Below are 18,162 nucleotides of genomic sequence, written 5' to 3'. Positions count from 1 at the left end.
GAAGACTGTCAGGGGTCTATTGGTCTAGGGGTCTAGTGGAGGCAGGAACCATACATAGTTTTAAGACGAGGCTTGATAAAGCTCATGGAGTAGGAAGAGAGGACCTAGTAGCAATCAGTGAAGAGGCGGAGCCAGGAGCTATGAATCGACCCCTGCAGCCACAAATAGGTGATTACACACAACCTCCCTACACTTCGATGAACATCAAAATGGTATACAATACCGACAGGTTGGTAGGTAAGACACACAGGCAACAGCTAGGCAACTTTATTCCGAAACGTTTCGCCTACACAGCAGGCGACTGAAGAAGCCTAATGTGTAGGCAAATCGTTTCGGAATAAATTTGCCTAACTGTTGCCTATGTGTCTTACCTACCTCCCTACACTTCACAACCGCAACCTCCCACACCAGTACACTCCTATCCACCCCCTCCGAGACCCAATACATCAAAGAAGTATAGGGGTAAAAGGCCAACAGGGACGATAGGGAGAGAAAATAATGGCATATAGGGAGAAGACATTTAAATCAAAGCCATTTATATAAAACTTTCACATTTTTTTCCCTTTCGGGTTGAATATACAAAACACTGAATGAAAAAATTACCATTCTGAATTTGCTGTAGCTGCCAACGTTCAGTTGTCATAACCAACGTTGTTATAACCAACGTTATCATAACCAACGTTCAGTTATAACCAACGTTCAGTTATAACCAACGTTCAGTTATCATAACCAACGTTCAGTTATAATTTGATATGATAAAGGTCAGTTTTACAGAGGAAGAAGCAAGCGCAGGACCAGCTCCAGAGTGAAACGTTGCTTAATAAAGCTCTACCCTGAGCAAAACGTTGCTTAATAAAGCTCTACGCCCAGCAAAACGTTGCTTAATAAAGCTCTACGCCCAGCAAAACGTTGCTTAATAAAGCTCTACCCTGAGCAAAACGCTGCTTAATAAAGCTCTACGCTGAGCAAAACGCTGCTTAATAAAGCTCTACGCTGAGCAAAACGTTGTCCCAATAAAATGCTTCCGTAACGTTTCTTTTTAATTATTCAATTTTAAACGTAATTTTTCAATTACATTTACAAAAAATCGCGCTATAAAAAGGAGGAGCTTTATAAAGGGGTTTACTGTATAAGCTTTTTATGTATCCACAAGTACTGTAACCCTTACGGGTTTTGTACTTCCGTATGTGATAATGTGACGCTTAGATCTTACACGATATAAATTTAGATCTTTCACTTTCCTGTATTGATGATCTCAGACGCAAATCGATTTTTTTTTTACGCCCTTACGCGAGTTTTTGGATTTTTTTTTCAGTTCGTAACGTGTGCTGGGATTATTTATGTCACAACTGACGTAACGTTGTATATTTGTGTTAAGTGGCGGGTGGGTTACACTGTCTCCTGATAACATGTTCGTTTTCCCACTATAATCTACCTTGACCATAATTATTATCGTATTTGCTCCGTTTCGTAAGGTGAGGTCCAGGAGCTTTCCTTAATTCATGGTGTAACTTAAATATTTGAAGACAATTGTGTTGTCGAGGTCTGAGCACAGCTCAGAACTCCTGAGCTGTGCTTAGACCTCGGCAATACAATACACTGTAACAATACTCTGTAACACTGTAACAATACTCTGTAACACTGTAACAATACTCTGTAACAACACTCTGTAACAACACTGTAACAACACTCTGTAACAACACTGTAACAACACTCTGTAACAACACTCTGTAACAGTACCCTGTAACAACACTAACAATACCCTGTAACAACACTAACAATACTCTGTAACAACACCCTGTAACAACACTAACAATACCCTGTAACAACACTAACAATACTCTGTAACAACACTCTGTAACACTGTAACAACACTGTAACAACACAACACTGTAACAACACTGTAACAATCATCAGCTATTTGTTAAGTTATACCATGAATTAAGGAAAGATCCTGGACTTCACTATACGAAAGCAGACAAAGCAAATGCAATAGTAATTATGTACAGGGTAGATTATTGGGAAAAATTAACATATCAGAAGACAGGGGAAACTTAGGTGCCGCTTAAGGTGCGTTGCACTATGTTATTATGTACCTTATTTGTTAAAATTTTTTTATGAACACACATTCTAACTTACAAATCAAAGTGGATTATCCGGTATTCTCTTAATCTTTCTCCTCCTTATTCCAATCCTCCTCTCCATTTTCCATCCTTCCCTAATCTTCCTTCCTGCCTACTTACCATATTCTGTGGTTACAAAGCCTTTTAGTCCACAGGTATTGTCGCTAAAGCAATGTATTTGTACACTGTTTTTGCCTGCATGTATGTTGTAATTGTGTGACAAGTGAAGTAACTCTGGTGTAACTTTATCTAGGTACAGGTATACATAGTTACACGAACTATAATACATAGTAACATGCGTGTAAATTACCTACCAGGATAACCCAAAAAAGTCAAAGTGACTTATTTCCATTAGTGTATTTCTTAAATGTGAGGTTTTTCTATCATGTATGTTGAAGTTAGTCATTTGACAAGTAAAGTAACTCTGGTGTATTTCCACAGGTGTTGTCATCCAGCCAGGGTAACATCATCGCTGTAACCAACCCAGCGCTAGCTATGTCAGCAGCCATGGTTCCCTCACAGCTTAGTGACGAAGAACGTCACATCTCAGCTCTCTACACCCTCAGTCAGACTGTCGGAGCAGCGGCGGCTGCTAGAGGCAACTCTATCAAGCAGGAACCAAACTCACCGGGGGCCACTAAGCAGGAATAACTGCTTTCGCGGCTCCTGCTTGGGGCAACTCCATTAGGAACCAAATCCACATAATGCCAGGCAGGAGAACCTGCCGGCTGGGCACCAAGTTACTAGAGATGGTAGAGAAGGGGTACAAAGCTCTTCGAAGAGCTCTACCTACCCTTCAGTGTTTCTTATACTCAAATTAGTTGTGTAAGAATCTTTCAATACCCACGATACCCACTCACCTCTTCAAGGTACTACCCAAAAGCAACTCTCGGGAAATAAATCTTCAAATACCTATTTAAAAACCGTCTCAAGTGAAGCCAGTATTTTATACTCACGGGGAAACTCTAAGCCCCTTAACCAACATACAGCGCCCGAGGAATGGGAGGTAATCAGGTTTGATCCGTGGAAGTGGAGGGTAGCTTCAGTTCCTTGGATCATGAACCGTTCACTAGCATCAAGGCACATTCCCCTTGATGCTAGTGAAAACTTAGTGCTCCAAGTATTACTTAAATGGTGTACAAGAGAGGCGTGATCATGACCCGGGTCATGGGGGCGTTGACCCCCGGAACGTCCTTCAGGTAACTAGACATGTGCACAACACCTGGCAGTCTTTATCTGAAGATGTTCCACCGACCAGTATCTTTATTAATTCAATACAAATATATGCCACGATAGTATTAGTTGAGGTAATTAAGTCCCTCAGACAGTGAGAAATGAAGTAATCACCGGCTGCAAGGCTGGGGACTACCTCATCTTTCACTGACTTCTGCAAGGCTGAATGAAGGACCGATTACTCATCTTCCACTGTCTTCTACAGGGCTGGGGGACTGTTTACCTCATCTACTGTTTTCGTATATAATCTCTCTAATGAACTGATAAGAGCCACTGGTTGGCGAAACGTGTTCACAGAAAGTTGCTCAGATGTTGCACATGTGTAACTGCTCCAAAACATTACTATAAATTCTTTTGGTGTAAGAAGAAACACATTTAACTCGTGGTAAGACAATCTGTTTAACACAACTTAAGCTAACCTAATAGCTCTTGGCTAAGAATTAGACGAGTAACATCTGGGTATCTTTATTTGTAGACGTCTCGTCAACCAGTGACTTTATCACTACAAGGAAATAATAGAAAGACTGTAGAAGTATATACAGAAGGCGAGATAATCAGTCCCACAACTCCAGGACTGAGGGACTGATTACCTGACCTTTTGTATATAGTTCCAGGCTTCCCATTATGTCCTTGAATTTATACTGATAAGATCCTCTGGATGGCGAAACGTCAACAAATAAAGATACCCAGATGTTGCACATGTGTCTAATTGTTTATCTTGACGGTATTTTCTACCTCTAACAACACCTGCAACACTACCAGTTCCAGAACATACATGCTTAACCAGTTATACAACATCCATTAATATCTCCTCCAACACGACTTATTTTCTCATATTATTTTTATTATTTTTTGAAAGCATTAAACTTATAGGAATTTAACAACAACTTAATAATAGGAGGTAATCATGCTCGTGTGTGTGTTATATAATGTGGTGCCGAATAGGTAAAATTGGTCAATTATCAAGATCTCTTTTAAAATTAAGTCCTTTATAAAATTTTCTCTTGTACGTTTGAAGATATATTTTCTCATTTATGTTAATGTAAAAATTAATAATTTTGTACCAAAAGTACCTTAGAAAACTTACCGAACCTTATTATAACAAGCGCAATTTAATTTAGCTTAATCCAGGTAAATATATTTTAGATAAGTTTACAATATTTTAATAATAAATACAATGAAATATATTTTTTTCACTAGGTTCAGAATGATTTTTACGAAATTATGCATACACAAATTTTCACTTATTTGGTAAGACGACGTTGCTGTTTAAGCCAAAATCCCAAGTTTTACATATATGGCACCATATATATATATATATATATATATATATATATATATATATATATATATATATATATATATATATATATATATATATATATATATATATATATGCAATAAGATCACAGTACACAGGAGATTTCAGAATATGCAAAACAACCACTCTGAAAGAATAGAGAAATTCCAAGCGCTGTCGTGACGACTCACATTATCAATAATGTGAGTAGTCACGCAAGCGCTTGGAATTTCTCTATTCTTTCAGAGTGGTTGTTGTGCATATATATATATATATATATATATATATATATATATATATATATATATATATATATATCTATATATATATATATATATATATATATATATCTCGGTGGATATCTTGAAGTATTCCAGTCAAAGCTTATTATATATATGAACCACAAATGGGGGTTTTAGTTCTAGCAACAAGAATGGACCTTCCTTAACTACACACACATATAAGCTCCTCCAGCTTCAGTAAGAGTTTTCCGAAGTATTGCCTCGCATTCATTCCCACACGTTGTAACAGCGACAATATTCATATTTAAGTAATTTTAAGTTAAGATTGGGGTAAGGAGTTGCATAAATTAGCACAAAAGTTACAGTAGGAGTAACTAACATATACAATTTTTCTCGATATTAAATTATATCAAATCAATAATAACAAAGTAATTAGTTATTACGCAGATAATTACGATATCAATCAACTGCACTAACGAGCAAATTATTACTGTGCCAGGTTCTCAACAGGACGTGCTGCTGGCACCTTCCTTGGCATCGCTGAGGGGGGGGATTTGATCCAAAGAACTGGCGCTGCCCTCCCTCGCCTTTAATCAAACCTAATTACATCCTACTTTCCCAGGCGCTGTATTACCCCTACGTGATTAGCACTTCTCCGTGAATATATTAAATTCGTTATCATTATTGGTTGGATATTTTGGTTTTAAGTATTTTTAATCTCTGAAACAAAAATTTAACTCAGCGTATATACACAAATATACACTTGTGTATATCCCTCATATATCAGTAGCGTCGTCTATATGGGCCCCTTCCACTGAGAGATATCTCCCAGTGTATATATAGAGATATAATCAGTGTTTATACACATACACAGGTGTGTGTATATATATGCACTGATAGATGTATATACAAAGATGTATGTCTCAGCATTTACATAATTTGATTCCTATTTTGGGGATTCTATCATTTTTTACAGCCTACCCGCAGTCGATAGGCTTTGACCCTGAGACTAACTTGTTAACCACAAATTCTATGACTCCCCATCAGCTCTCTAAAAATCCCTGTCATTATAAGATTTTTAAAACGGTCTGGGACCTGTTATATTCCTTAGCATAACTATTATCAATATAACGCTACAGTTCTGAGAGACGCAGGAAAGCTTTCACTGTACAGTTGTACCACGCCCGAGTGAGTTTTGATGGGAAATCTCACCCCATAAGAGGTCAACAGAGCCTGGGAACTAGAGAGGTATCAGGTTTGATCTGAGAAAGGGCACTTAAAATCCCTTCACCAGCATAAAGGTGCTTACTTCTTCCAAGAGGCCTAAGGAAGAGGCGTGTTAAAGTACGCCCGAGTCACGACAACCGTATTTCGTTATAAATTTTCTCTTATGCTGGAATAAATAATTCTTTATGTAGTTAGCCTCGAGTTGTAATTACGATCCCTAAGTTTGCTGTGAGAGTCAACTGTGATAGTTTAAGGGGCAGGAAATACCAACATGTATGGCATAGCACTAAGATGCCGTGTAGAGCAAACCTTCACTTGTAAATTATATTTCGCTCCGACTCACGAAATCGTAATGACACGACTGCAAACAAACCATACCACGGGCGGGGATAGACCCCACGATCAGTCACATAAAACTCCAGACCGGCGCTAGCGTCGGTCTGGAGTTTGATGACTCTCTGATCGCGGGTTCTATCCCCGCCCGTGGTATGGTTGCTTACATTTCGCTGTAATCGGAGCGAAATGTAGTCTAGACATGCAGGTTTATTTTTTTTACACAGCGTCTTTCTATTTGTGATATAGGTGCAAAGCGGCCTTTGTCTACCCGCTGTAGGGTCACGGACGCTTCCATAATCTAGACTTTCAGTTCTCGGTTAAGTTTACGTAATCTAGACTTTCAGTTCTCGGTTAAGTTTACGTAATCTAGACTTTCAGTTCTCGGTTAAGTTTACGTAATCTAGACTTTCAGTTCTCGGTTAAGTTTACGTAATCTAGACTTTCAGTTCTCGGTTAAGTTTACGTAATCTAGACTTTCAGTTCTCGGTTAAGTTTACGTAATCTGGACTTTCAGTTCTCGGTTAAGTTTACGTAATCTCGACTTTCAGTTCTCGGTTAAGTTTAACACTTGAAGACACTTCAGTAAACCATATCATGTCCTTATTCATGATACAGTGGACAGTTTAGTTTTTTTAACATGAAAGAAATGGCATTCACATTTTGCATTTTTTTAAGTTGCTTTTTATCAAGCTTAAATTTACGTGCTTAGACTTCAAGCTTGATAATCTTAAACCCAGCTTGGAATTCTAAGCTGAGCTAGAGATCCATTTTTTGCTTTTAAAACTGTGAACCATTAGGTGAGAGATGATTCCCGTAGATTGATTAGATTGATGTAATTTAGTTGAGTGACTTCATACTTGAAGTCCAATTGGTGTACCTGTCTGCAATTGTCATGTGGTGAGCAAAAATGAGCTCTACGTCCTTTAAAACTAAGGCTGCATTTTTAAATGCAGCACAGTCATTGTCCGTGGAAGTGTGCCGTAAACGTCTATCTTAAAATTCAACAATAACAAGGGCTAGTAATTTTACAGAAAATAAATACAAAACCTGTTATCTACGTGACATTAAAAAAAATCGACACTACGTTTATTTGCAAATGTTACCTTACAATTATTTGCTTCCGTATCTCTTATCACCTTATATCTCGTCCACAACTTGTGTCGGAGTAACGGATCGAGGCAGAAAAGTGGAGCTGTGACTAGTCTAGAGCAATAAACCCGTGTTTTTCTGAACGAGATGGAAAGACTAGCCTACCTTAGGTACACCGGCGGTTGCTAGACCACTGAGTTCATGGTAACCCAGACCAGCATACAGTGAGTTTCACTGTAAATACTTTAACAGTTTAATTCCTGATTTACGTATTTAAAGTATTCTTGACTGGTGGTAAATAGGTGACAATCAACCTTATTGACGCTCGTGTAATAAGATAGTTTTAAACCAAAATAACCAACAAAATGTTTTCGGGATATATTTTCCATTTCACCGGACGTCGAACACACCAGCAATTTGAACCCCGCTATGTAAAGAATTATCTAGATCCGAACTGCGTACTGCCTACAATAATGAAGAAACGGCAGGTTTTATAACTAAAACGTGTGTATACCGAACTCACGGCTCCCGGCTTACTACTCCTCACTAATAACAAAACCCCAAGAGGTAAAACTATAAGAAAAATGTGCAAGAATGGTATATAATACCGACAAGATGAAATTAAGACACATGTGCAACATCTGGGTATCTTTATTGTAGACGTTTCGCCAGCCAGAATTGGTATTGATAAAGCCACTGGATGGCATTCATTCATTCATTCATTCGAGATTTGCCGGTACTTCCGGCCCGGGTCTTCTCCACATGGTGACCCGGCGAACACTGGATGGCGAAACGTCTACAATAAAAATACCCAGATGTTGCACATGTGTCTTAATTTCATATAAGAAAAATAAAAGCTTCTAGGAGGAACACAAATGGTATCACAGCAAGTTAAAATAACTAGTCTCATTTAAAAAAAAAAAAAAGTCGTGTAATAGGCTGTGATAGCGGCGGCCGATAATGCAACAATGGGTAAACTATTTTTTTTTCTTGGTTCCAGCCTTTGCATCCCATTCCCCAGTTTTTTACGACCCATAGGAATTTGACGCTTCCCCTTGATTAACAGATCACTAATACTAGTAATGAAACCTTGCCTGCCCTGTGTCTTATTGTGCAATTACCAACAGCCTGAAGGGTCACAGGCGAGGGATAAACCCTCCACCAATCACAAACACACTTTAGCACTTATGAAATGTAATTGGATAATTTGATAACAGCGACTCGTTAATATAAAGTAAGTCGTAGTTTCTACTAAATTATAAATAAATTAATAAATTTCCCAAGTACGTACAAAGAATAAATCACAATAGTTGCTGCAATAATTCACTAGTTGTGCAAGAAAGGTATAAAATACCGACAATATTAAAGTTTAGACACATGTGCAACATCTGGGTATCTTTATTGTAGACGTTTCGCCATCCAGTGGCTTTATCAATACAGATTCTAGGACATAATTGGAAGACAGTAGAATTATGTACAAAAGATAGGTAATCAGTCCCTCAGCCTTGGAGTTAGTGTTCACAGCATCGTGGTGGAGGAGAATCTGTCTTCCAATTATGTCCTGGAATCTGTATTGATAAAGCCACTGGATGGCGAAACGTCTACAATAAAGATATCCAGATGTTGCACATGTGTCTCAACTTTCAATTCACTACTAACCTAGGCTTCACGGAGGAAAGTTCAAACATGTGACCCACAAGTGGAACTTGATAATCTAGGGGCGAACAAATGTTTAAGTTTCGTCTCTAAATGGGTACAGCCCCCTTATTTATCTCCTATTCTAGTGTTATGGAGTGGAAAATACAGTGGAACCTCAAATATCGAACTTTCTTCGGTCCAGAAGGCTGTTCGAGTGCCTTTACCGAATGAATTTATTCCCATCAGGAATAATGTAAATTAGATTAGTCCATTTCAGACCCTCAAAAATACACTTATAAAAGCACTTACAAAAATACACTACATAATTGGTCGTGTTGGGAGCAGTTCGATTTTTGAGGTTCCACTGTAATCCGATTCAGTGGCATCAAACACTTCCGTTGAAGGATCTTCAGTTATTACCGGCAGTTGTTTATCCTGGTGTAGTTGTGAATAATCTTTTCAAATATTTAAATAAAAACAGCCTCGTAGTGATATTAAAGACTACACTTTTTTTTTCTAATTTTCTGAATTAGCTTTAAAATTTATATTTTTTTCCTAGCTCGGCATTATTCATCCTCTTTTCCCAGGGAAATATTTTTTCTAGCTTTCATATTAAGTTACATTTGTAATTATTGTCACTTCATTGTGGCTCGAACCACTGACCCAAAAATACTTAGGAGAGAAACCTTATGACGATGTTTCGATCCATCCTAGACCATTGCAAGCTGTGACGACAGTGGTTCAGGATGGAACAAAACGTTCTATGATGTTCGTCCCTTGGTGTGGGTTTTTGGGGAACCACGCGAGTTCTCGTAATAATAACAAAAGTCGAAGATAACCAAACCTAAATGTTCCAAAAGACGTTAATCCGTTTAATACTAGCTGTCAACCCTGGCTGTTTTGTTACCACATTTTTAATACCCCGCAGAATTTTACTTGTAACATTATTAATACAACGGGACTTTTCACTGGCACAATTTGCCTGGATTTATTTTTTTGAAAGCTAATTTTTATATAAGTTATAGACTGAATATTTATCCCAGGCGACGTTTACTTTATTCGACTATGGAATGCAGTACAGATATGTAATGTCTTTTGAAATTACAAATCCAATACGTACCTATGTTGTAATAGTGAATTATGAAAGAAATAGCGGACTTGAAGTGCTGTATGGTATAACTATGGAGGCTGCACCATTACCATGCGTTGAGACTAAGACCCACTAGCCTATTCTCAGAACTTCTTACAGCCTTCCTCACACACCTACATCCCTTACCTGCTGGATGTTCCAGTTCCTTCCACTTAAAACCTACATTCACACACTCCCTCCAAATTTTCTTTGAACGGTCCCTACTCCTTCCCTCCGCCCACCATTTAAATCTCATGATTATCCTAGTCTACTCCATGCTTTCTAAATGCCCAGACCACCATAGTAATTCCTCCACTGCCCCATGAATACCTATCATAACCTCACACTCTTAATCTCTACTCTCTTAATTCTTTTCATATTATTTACACTACAAAGCTCTCAAACAACAATACTACGACCTCCGCTCCTATCTACAGATCCATCAACATGCCACCTCCCCTTTATCCATCCATCTTTTCTGATCCATCAACATGCCACCTCCCCTTTATCCATCCATCTTTTCTGATCCATCAACATGCCACCTCCCCTTTATCCATCCATCTTTTCTGATCCATCAACATGCCACCTCCCCTTTATCCACCCATCTTTTCTGATCCATCAACATGCCACCTCCCCTTTATCCATCCATCTTTTCTGATCCATCAACATGCCACCTCCCCTTTATCCATCCATCTTTTCTGATCCATCAACATGCCACCTCCCCTTTATCCATCCATCTTTTCTAAGGTTCACCACCTTGTTCTTCAGACTCATCTGCTGGTACGTTCAACTCCCAAATATCTGAAAACAGTCACTTCCTTCTACTTTCTATCTGATATCCAATTATTCATTTAATACACCCAACACTCTAGCCTTCTCCTTTACAACTGCATTTATAAATACTGTATATTATACAACCATAGTGCCATCACACATCAATAAGGCCCACTTTTATTGAAAAATAATACCCTTCTCTCTTTACCCTACCTTGACCGTCGGTCATAAAAAAAACTTTACTGCTTATAGCAACCTACTACCTGTCCCACATATTTGCAACACGTGCAACAGTGCTCCCCTATCATCCATCATATGAAATTTCAACTAATAACTCGCAAAATCGTAATAGCACGATTATAAATAGGTCATAGAATGGGCGGGGCTGGAACCCATCATAACAAGCCAGTAAGAGTGGATAACTCACCGACCTACTACTTGTCATCGATTAAAATTTTACTCATTCCCAGTCAGTGTAACAATTCGCATGCTCAATAATAAACCACATGGAGACACAACAGGTTGGTTGATCTGTATATTTCTACCCCCCCCTTCTGTTATCCTCTTCAGCATATGTGCTGAAGAAGATATCAGAAGGGGATCGAAATATACAGATAAATCAACCTCCTGTGTGTCTCAGTGTGGGTTATTACTGAGAAGTGTTCGTTACACTTTAGGTTTCGGCTGCTCGCATCTTGAATACCTCAATTAAAAATAAAGTAAATGTAAGAGAAAAATATATTCGAGCTTTTGAAATTCATTAATTGTACCGTCTTTCCTTAATAAAAGTCTAAATTATCTTGCTCCAAAGCTTTTTTTGTTTGGGTTGGGCAAATATTTTGTTAATGGGTTTACAAGCCTGCTGCAGTGTTCCTTCTTTGTGTTCATATTTCTCCACAACACACACACACACACACACACACACACACACACACACACACACACACACACACACACACACACACACACACACACACACACACACTTCACATAGGTACTTGTCCTAGTTGTAATACACTGCTGGAATACACCAACAGTATGTAAATAAGACATTATGCGGGTTATGCATTTTAAGACGTTCGCCCACCAGGGACTTTATCCACTCATGAATTGGTAAGTCGATAAAATCCCTAATAGACTAAACATTAATAAATAAAATGGTATAACCCGCATAGTGTCTTGTTTATACTTATCCTAGTGTTGATTTTCTTACGAACAATGCTCAGTAATAACCCAATAAAGACAAGATTAATTGGCCTGTATATTTCAATTCCCTTCTGGGATCCTTTTCAGCCGAAAAGGATCCCAGAAGAGGATCGAAATATACAGACCTATTTTCTATCTCCATGTGGGTTATTATTGAGCACTGACAAGTGTTCATTACACTTAAGGAGCAATGTTTACTATGAGAAATAAAGTGACACCACTATGGCAGCAACAATTCACCAATCATCACAACTTAAAAAGGAACATTATGACTTCGTTCCGTTCTCTGCTGGACGATTATCAAGTCATACTGTAAAGTTGACTTGAAACTGGACCAGAATGGATCTAAACGTCGTCATAAGGCTCCTCTCATAGGCGAGTTTTTGGTGGATCTGCTATAAAAACAAGTATATTATGGAGCGACTAAGTTTTTGAACGGTTTTTAAGTCTTGCCCAAAAAGTGGGTTTCAGAAGTTTTTTAAAGTCCCGTAGAGTTGTAAATACGATCAACAAGTGACCATTTTGAAACCTTCAAATGGAACAGATTATTATGGCAATATTTTTGAATCGTGCTCAGTCAATGCCTCCTCTATTTTCTCATTTGAAAATGTGATATATTTATTATCAATAGGTCAGTGCTTAGGTTTACCAGAAACCTTAATTAAATGTTCAAGTTAACGAGTTGTTTCTCTGTCGAGACAACTCAAATTAGATTAATTTAACTAAGCACGCTTCGTAAATATGAATTATGACAAATTCTCAAGTCTATTGTCACCTCAAATAAAACGCATTTTTTTCTATACAAGTTTTGGCAAAAATATTTATCATGACTAGCTTTCTCTCTGCCTGTCGTGCTGCTATATCGGGCGACGGTTATAAATCACAAATGGTGCCGAAGTCAGTCACCCCGACTTAGACTTGGGAATTTCTGCCGTAAGTTCTATGTGCGTTAGTTATATTAGTTTATTACCTAGGCACGGTTCACGTTACTTGATGTCGGCTGTGTGTCCAGGTGACGAGGTAAGCGATGCTCACCTTCACTTGTAACCGTAGCTTAGTAGTATTGTGTCGAGCAAACTTATAGTTTAGTTTATTGTACAAACTGATCATTGCCATCTTGACAAATCTCGTGATATTGATTTTGCTTTCTTAGATAGTCAAGACTGTCTTGAAGGCCGAGTCTTGCTTGCTTCGTCACGTCTCTTGCCACACAAACTACCAGTTCCTCAAACACTGAACTCCAAATGCTATTATATTCATGGGAGAAGCGCTAAACCTATAGAGGTCATCTTGCGCCTGGGGAATGGGAAATAATCAAGGCTTGATCCGAGCAAGGATATGGTAGCTTACAATTCTTTGGATCAAGAGTCCTTCAGCATCAAGGTACCTTCTTGAAGGTACTTTACATGATCAAGTTGTATTGAGAGCTGTTGTGTTACTAATGTGAGGGTGGTCAGCCCTGAGGCAGCACACTAGGTGTTTACCAGAGCTAAAGACTCGTATACCCCGGTGAGATGTGTAGTATACGCTTATTCGTTGTGAATGTACTTGACAGACTGTATGGAATGTCCGGCTCACTTTTAATGTACAACCGTGAAATAAATTATGCGTCAGTATCTACTATATGTTTGCCCCTTATTTTTTTGCAATTTCTAAAGATTAAAATCAGTGATGAAAATATCTGAATGAGAAACAAAGGTACATGATGTATTTGTCATTGTGTCCGAGACATACCAGAAGCCTATCACTCAACGCTCGGACAAAAATCCATTATTGTTTCAGAGCAAACCATAACTACCAAAAATTATCCCAGAGAAAATATTTCCTGTTGTAAGTCAAGGTAAATATCTTAGTCCACCCTGCTAATATTTCAAACCCTGAGTGATCATATAGGCAACTCAACCAGCTTACAATAATCACACGTGAGAAAGCAATCTTTTTTTTATGCTCGTAAAATGCTCTCAAAGCTACCAACATAAATAAATATGCCAAGGTATGTTTCGGATGTTGTGTGACGCCACAAAACTTGAAAAAAACTAAAAAAAACTTTAATTAATAATATATGTGAAGGTGTTGCAAAATTGTGAGGGGACGGATATAATTTCAGGAATATTGCCCATTGAATTGTGCCCAGTTTATGAGTTGTATATTACAACCAATTTGAATTTACTGGTGTTACAAAGTGAACACAAATCTTGAGCTATTAAGTGTAAAGCTGCTTGGTTCTGTGTATTTACCTGTTTGTGGTTGCGGGGTTCGAGTCCTAGCTCATGTTTCCCACCTCTAAACTGGGTTGTCGCTCTTCTGGCTTCGTGGGTTCTATCATACCTATTCTTAAAGATGCGTTTGCAATCTTATTAGAGGAAAGGTACATAGAGAGTTATTCGCTCAAACTTCAATTACTGTTTGTAGTCAACATACACCTAGCTATGGGTAACCTCAACCAGAAAAATTCTGGTCCTGTTTGTAAATTGTAAAACCAGGGAAATTTACCTAAATTTCTCCACTCGTTTCTAATGGCTGATCTGACTTGCTTGTCTTGTTACGCCATTTTTTTCCGGTAATTTTTTTTATTCATTAATTTCCAGCTGTGTTACAGTTAAACGCTGACTCTAAATGTTCAACAACTGAGCCTTGGTTGGCAGAGTGACAACAAATATGGGTTATACCAATCATTTTAAAAGGAGAACTAACATTTACTGAGCAAATGTTTCGCTTTCCTTGAGAGAAACTCTCTCATTAAAGGCTTCTATTCGATCCTAGTATAATCCAGGCCTTTCCCCTTTTCCATCCTCTACATAATTTATCCTTCCTGTATAAGGTTTTCCTGTAGATTATACTCCATTTTAATTTAACCAGCGCCCATTTTTATGAGAAGAATTTATAGTTATTTTTTTAATTAACTGATGTATAATACTCTCACAGCATGTTGGAAAATCCTCTTAAGCTTCGATGGTGAAAAATCTGCGCCCTCGATTGGGTATCTGACTCCCAGTGTGCCAGGCACATAAGGGCACAACACACTGTGTAAACTGTAAATAAAAACTCCCCCCCCTCCCTTACCTTCAATGAACACTCGAGTTGTCTTGGGTATGGAACTGCCTCCTAGGTGTAAAATTTATCCTAGGTGTAATATTTCTCCTAGGTGTAAATGTCAGGTGCAGAGTTCTTTTGGGATACGTGACACACGATCCAGTAAGTGAGGAACCTACTTGTCCTTGCATGATGTTGGTGATGTGTTGCAAAGAATGGAATATTAGTGGAGTAGAGAATGCCATTGTGAACACTGTAAATACCTTCGTGTTATCACCAAAACATGGAATAAAACTGTTATCAATATCCTGTTGCATTTTCCATACTAAATGTGAAGAGTTTGTTTATAATTCGTTATTTGCAACAAAAATCAGATCGAGAACGTCAGAATGTGACATCTCAATGATAACGTAAAAATTGTGAAGCTAGAACTAAATGTAACACCTAAGTTGTTGTAAATTATGCTGAGATAATCTCTGTTTCGCTAGCCAAGGCTATGTTGCAGTGATCCACATAACACCTCATGACGCTACATCATGAGGGAACAGTGTGATGATTCTCACGTGGTATTCTTGAAATTTCATACTTACGAACACGTGTTTTGATTCTTTCTCTCTCTCTCTCTCTCTCTCTCTCTCTCTCTCTCTCTCACACACATTCACATTTCATGTTTCTTCTCTCCTCACACATATATATGCTGTGTACTGAGGCGCCCTTTTCTGTAAGCTGTAAGACCTTGTCATAACATTATATTTCCATGTGAACATAAACTCATGACAATGAACGTTTGCGTGCTATGTGTATATAAATATACTCAGTGTAAACACCTGAAAAAAGAGTTGATATCAAATTTTGATCTATAAAATCCTCCGATTCCTGCATTTGTATGATAGATTGTTTGACGCCCTTAGGTGGACGAAATTTTTGTATGGATCCTTCGTATTGAGCAAATGTAAAATATAAATATAGAATAAATTATTTATGTTTAGCAGTGGAAGTTAATAGATATGAATATCTGGTAGTTTAATATATCACCTCATTACCCATTTTTTGAAGATTAACATCTCCCCTCCCCCCTTGTATATCTCAATACCCGGCATATACTGCCTGATATTGCTAATTCATATCTACATAAGTGCAAATACATACCTGCATACACAAATGTATATGTATATATACATATAAATTCATTTTCACACAAGAATCCTACGATATCCAGCTGCTATCATAATAATTTATCCTTGTGAGGATGTCGACAAAATATTCCCCCACCATAACATAAGATGTGAGCTGCCATGTCGACTCCTTTAGGAACGCTCGTCCACAAGGACCAGCTTACCATTGTGATGTAGCTCAAGTTGGTCCTTGTGGACCACCCGCTGGAGGCCGATTTATAGGCGCTCACCTGACCATTGTCTTGATGCTCATGTGTTTGTAAGCACAGAAGAAAATAAAGTCTGACATTGTGATGATACCTGACTTTTATTTAGCCTTTTACCTGACACTGATGTGTAATACATGATAATTAACCTAGATGACAGTGATGGAACTAATTACCCTACCTGATAGTGATGATACCTGGCATTTAAACTAACCTACCTGATACAGTGATGATACCTGGCATTTAAACTAACCTACCTGATACAGTGATGATACCTGGCATTTAAACTAACCTACCTGATACAGTGATGATAAATGGCATTTAAACTAACCTACCTGATACAGTGATGATACCTGGCATTTAAACTAACCTACCTGATACAGTGATGATAAATGGCATTTAAACTAACCTACCTGATACAGTGATGATACCTGGCATTTAAACTAACCTACCTGATACAGTGATGATAAATGGCATTTAAACTAACCTACCTGATACAGTGATGATACCTGGCATTTAAACTAACCTACCTGATACAGTGATGATAAATGGCATTTAAACTAACCTACCTGATACAGTGATGATAAATGGCATTTAAACTAACCTACCTGATACAGTGATGATAAATGGAATTTAAACTAACCTACCTGATACAGTGATGATAAATGGCATTTAAACTAACCTACCTGATACAGTGATGATACCTGGCATTTAAACTAACCTACCTGATACAGTGATGATAAATGGCATTTAAACTAACCTACCTGATACAGTGATGATAAATGGCATTTAAACTAACCTACCTGATACAGTGATGATAAATGGAATTTAAACTAACCTACCTGATACAGTGATGATAAATGGCATTTAAACTAACCTACCTGATACAGTGATGATACCTGGCATTTAAACTAACCTACCTGATACAGTGATGATAAATGGCATTTAAACTAACCTACCTGATACAGTGATGATAAATGGAATTTAAACTAACCTACCTGATACAGTGATGATAAATGGCATTTAAACTAACCTACCTGATACAGTGATGATACCTGGCATTTAAACTAACCTACCTGATACAGTGATGATAAATGGCATTTAAACTAACCTACCTGATACAGTGATGATACATGGCATTTAAACTAACCTACCTGATACAGTGATGATAAATGGCATTTAAACTAACCTACCTGATACAGTGATGATACATGGCATTTAAACTAACCTACCTGATACAGTGATGATAAATGGCATTTAAACTAACCTACCTGATACAGTGATGATACATGGCATTTAAACTAACCTACCTGATACAGTGTGATATGTGACTTAACCTAAATGACACAGTGATGATATCTGGCATTTATTAGCCTACCTAATACAGTGTAATAATACATATCTTTTATTTAACCTTCTACATGATACATTATGTATTTAACCTTCCAGAT

The 18,162-nt window shown here is 37.8% G+C and overlaps 1 protein-coding gene and 2 long non-coding RNA genes across 14 annotated transcripts in view; 2 read left to right on the top strand and 1 right to left on the bottom strand.

The window, feature by feature from the left end:
* The window catches only part of nab (NGFI-A-binding protein homolog), a 1,330,987-nt gene extending 1,326,331 nt beyond the window's left edge, over positions 1 to 4,656 (top strand). For all 12 annotated transcript variants that reach the window (XM_070104957.1, XM_070104964.1, XM_070104962.1 and 9 more), the window contains one exon: positions 2,565 to 4,656. In XM_070104957.1, coding sequence (XP_069961058.1) covers positions 2,565 to 2,774 — 210 coding nt within the window. In that variant the 3' untranslated portion in view covers positions 2,775 to 4,656. The remainder of the gene's footprint in view (positions 1 to 2,564) is intronic.
* The window catches only part of LOC128701712 (uncharacterized), a 107,332-nt gene that overhangs the window by 67,113 nt on the left and 22,057 nt on the right, over positions 1 to 18,162 (bottom strand). The window lies entirely within an intron of this gene.
* LOC138855471 (uncharacterized) lies at positions 4,998 to 16,802 on the top strand. Its single transcript, XR_011394719.1, has 2 exons — positions 4,998 to 6,777; positions 6,832 to 16,802. It is a non-coding gene; the product is annotated as an uncharacterized lncRNA (long non-coding RNA).

This window comes from Cherax quadricarinatus, chromosome 96 (assembly GCF_038502225.1).
Source record: "Cherax quadricarinatus isolate ZL_2023a chromosome 96, ASM3850222v1, whole genome shotgun sequence".
Lineage (NCBI taxonomy): Eukaryota > Metazoa > Arthropoda > Malacostraca > Decapoda > Parastacidae > Cherax > Cherax quadricarinatus.
The sequence above is the reverse complement of the archived record's forward strand: the minus strand, read 5'-3'. Positions and strand labels throughout refer to the sequence as shown.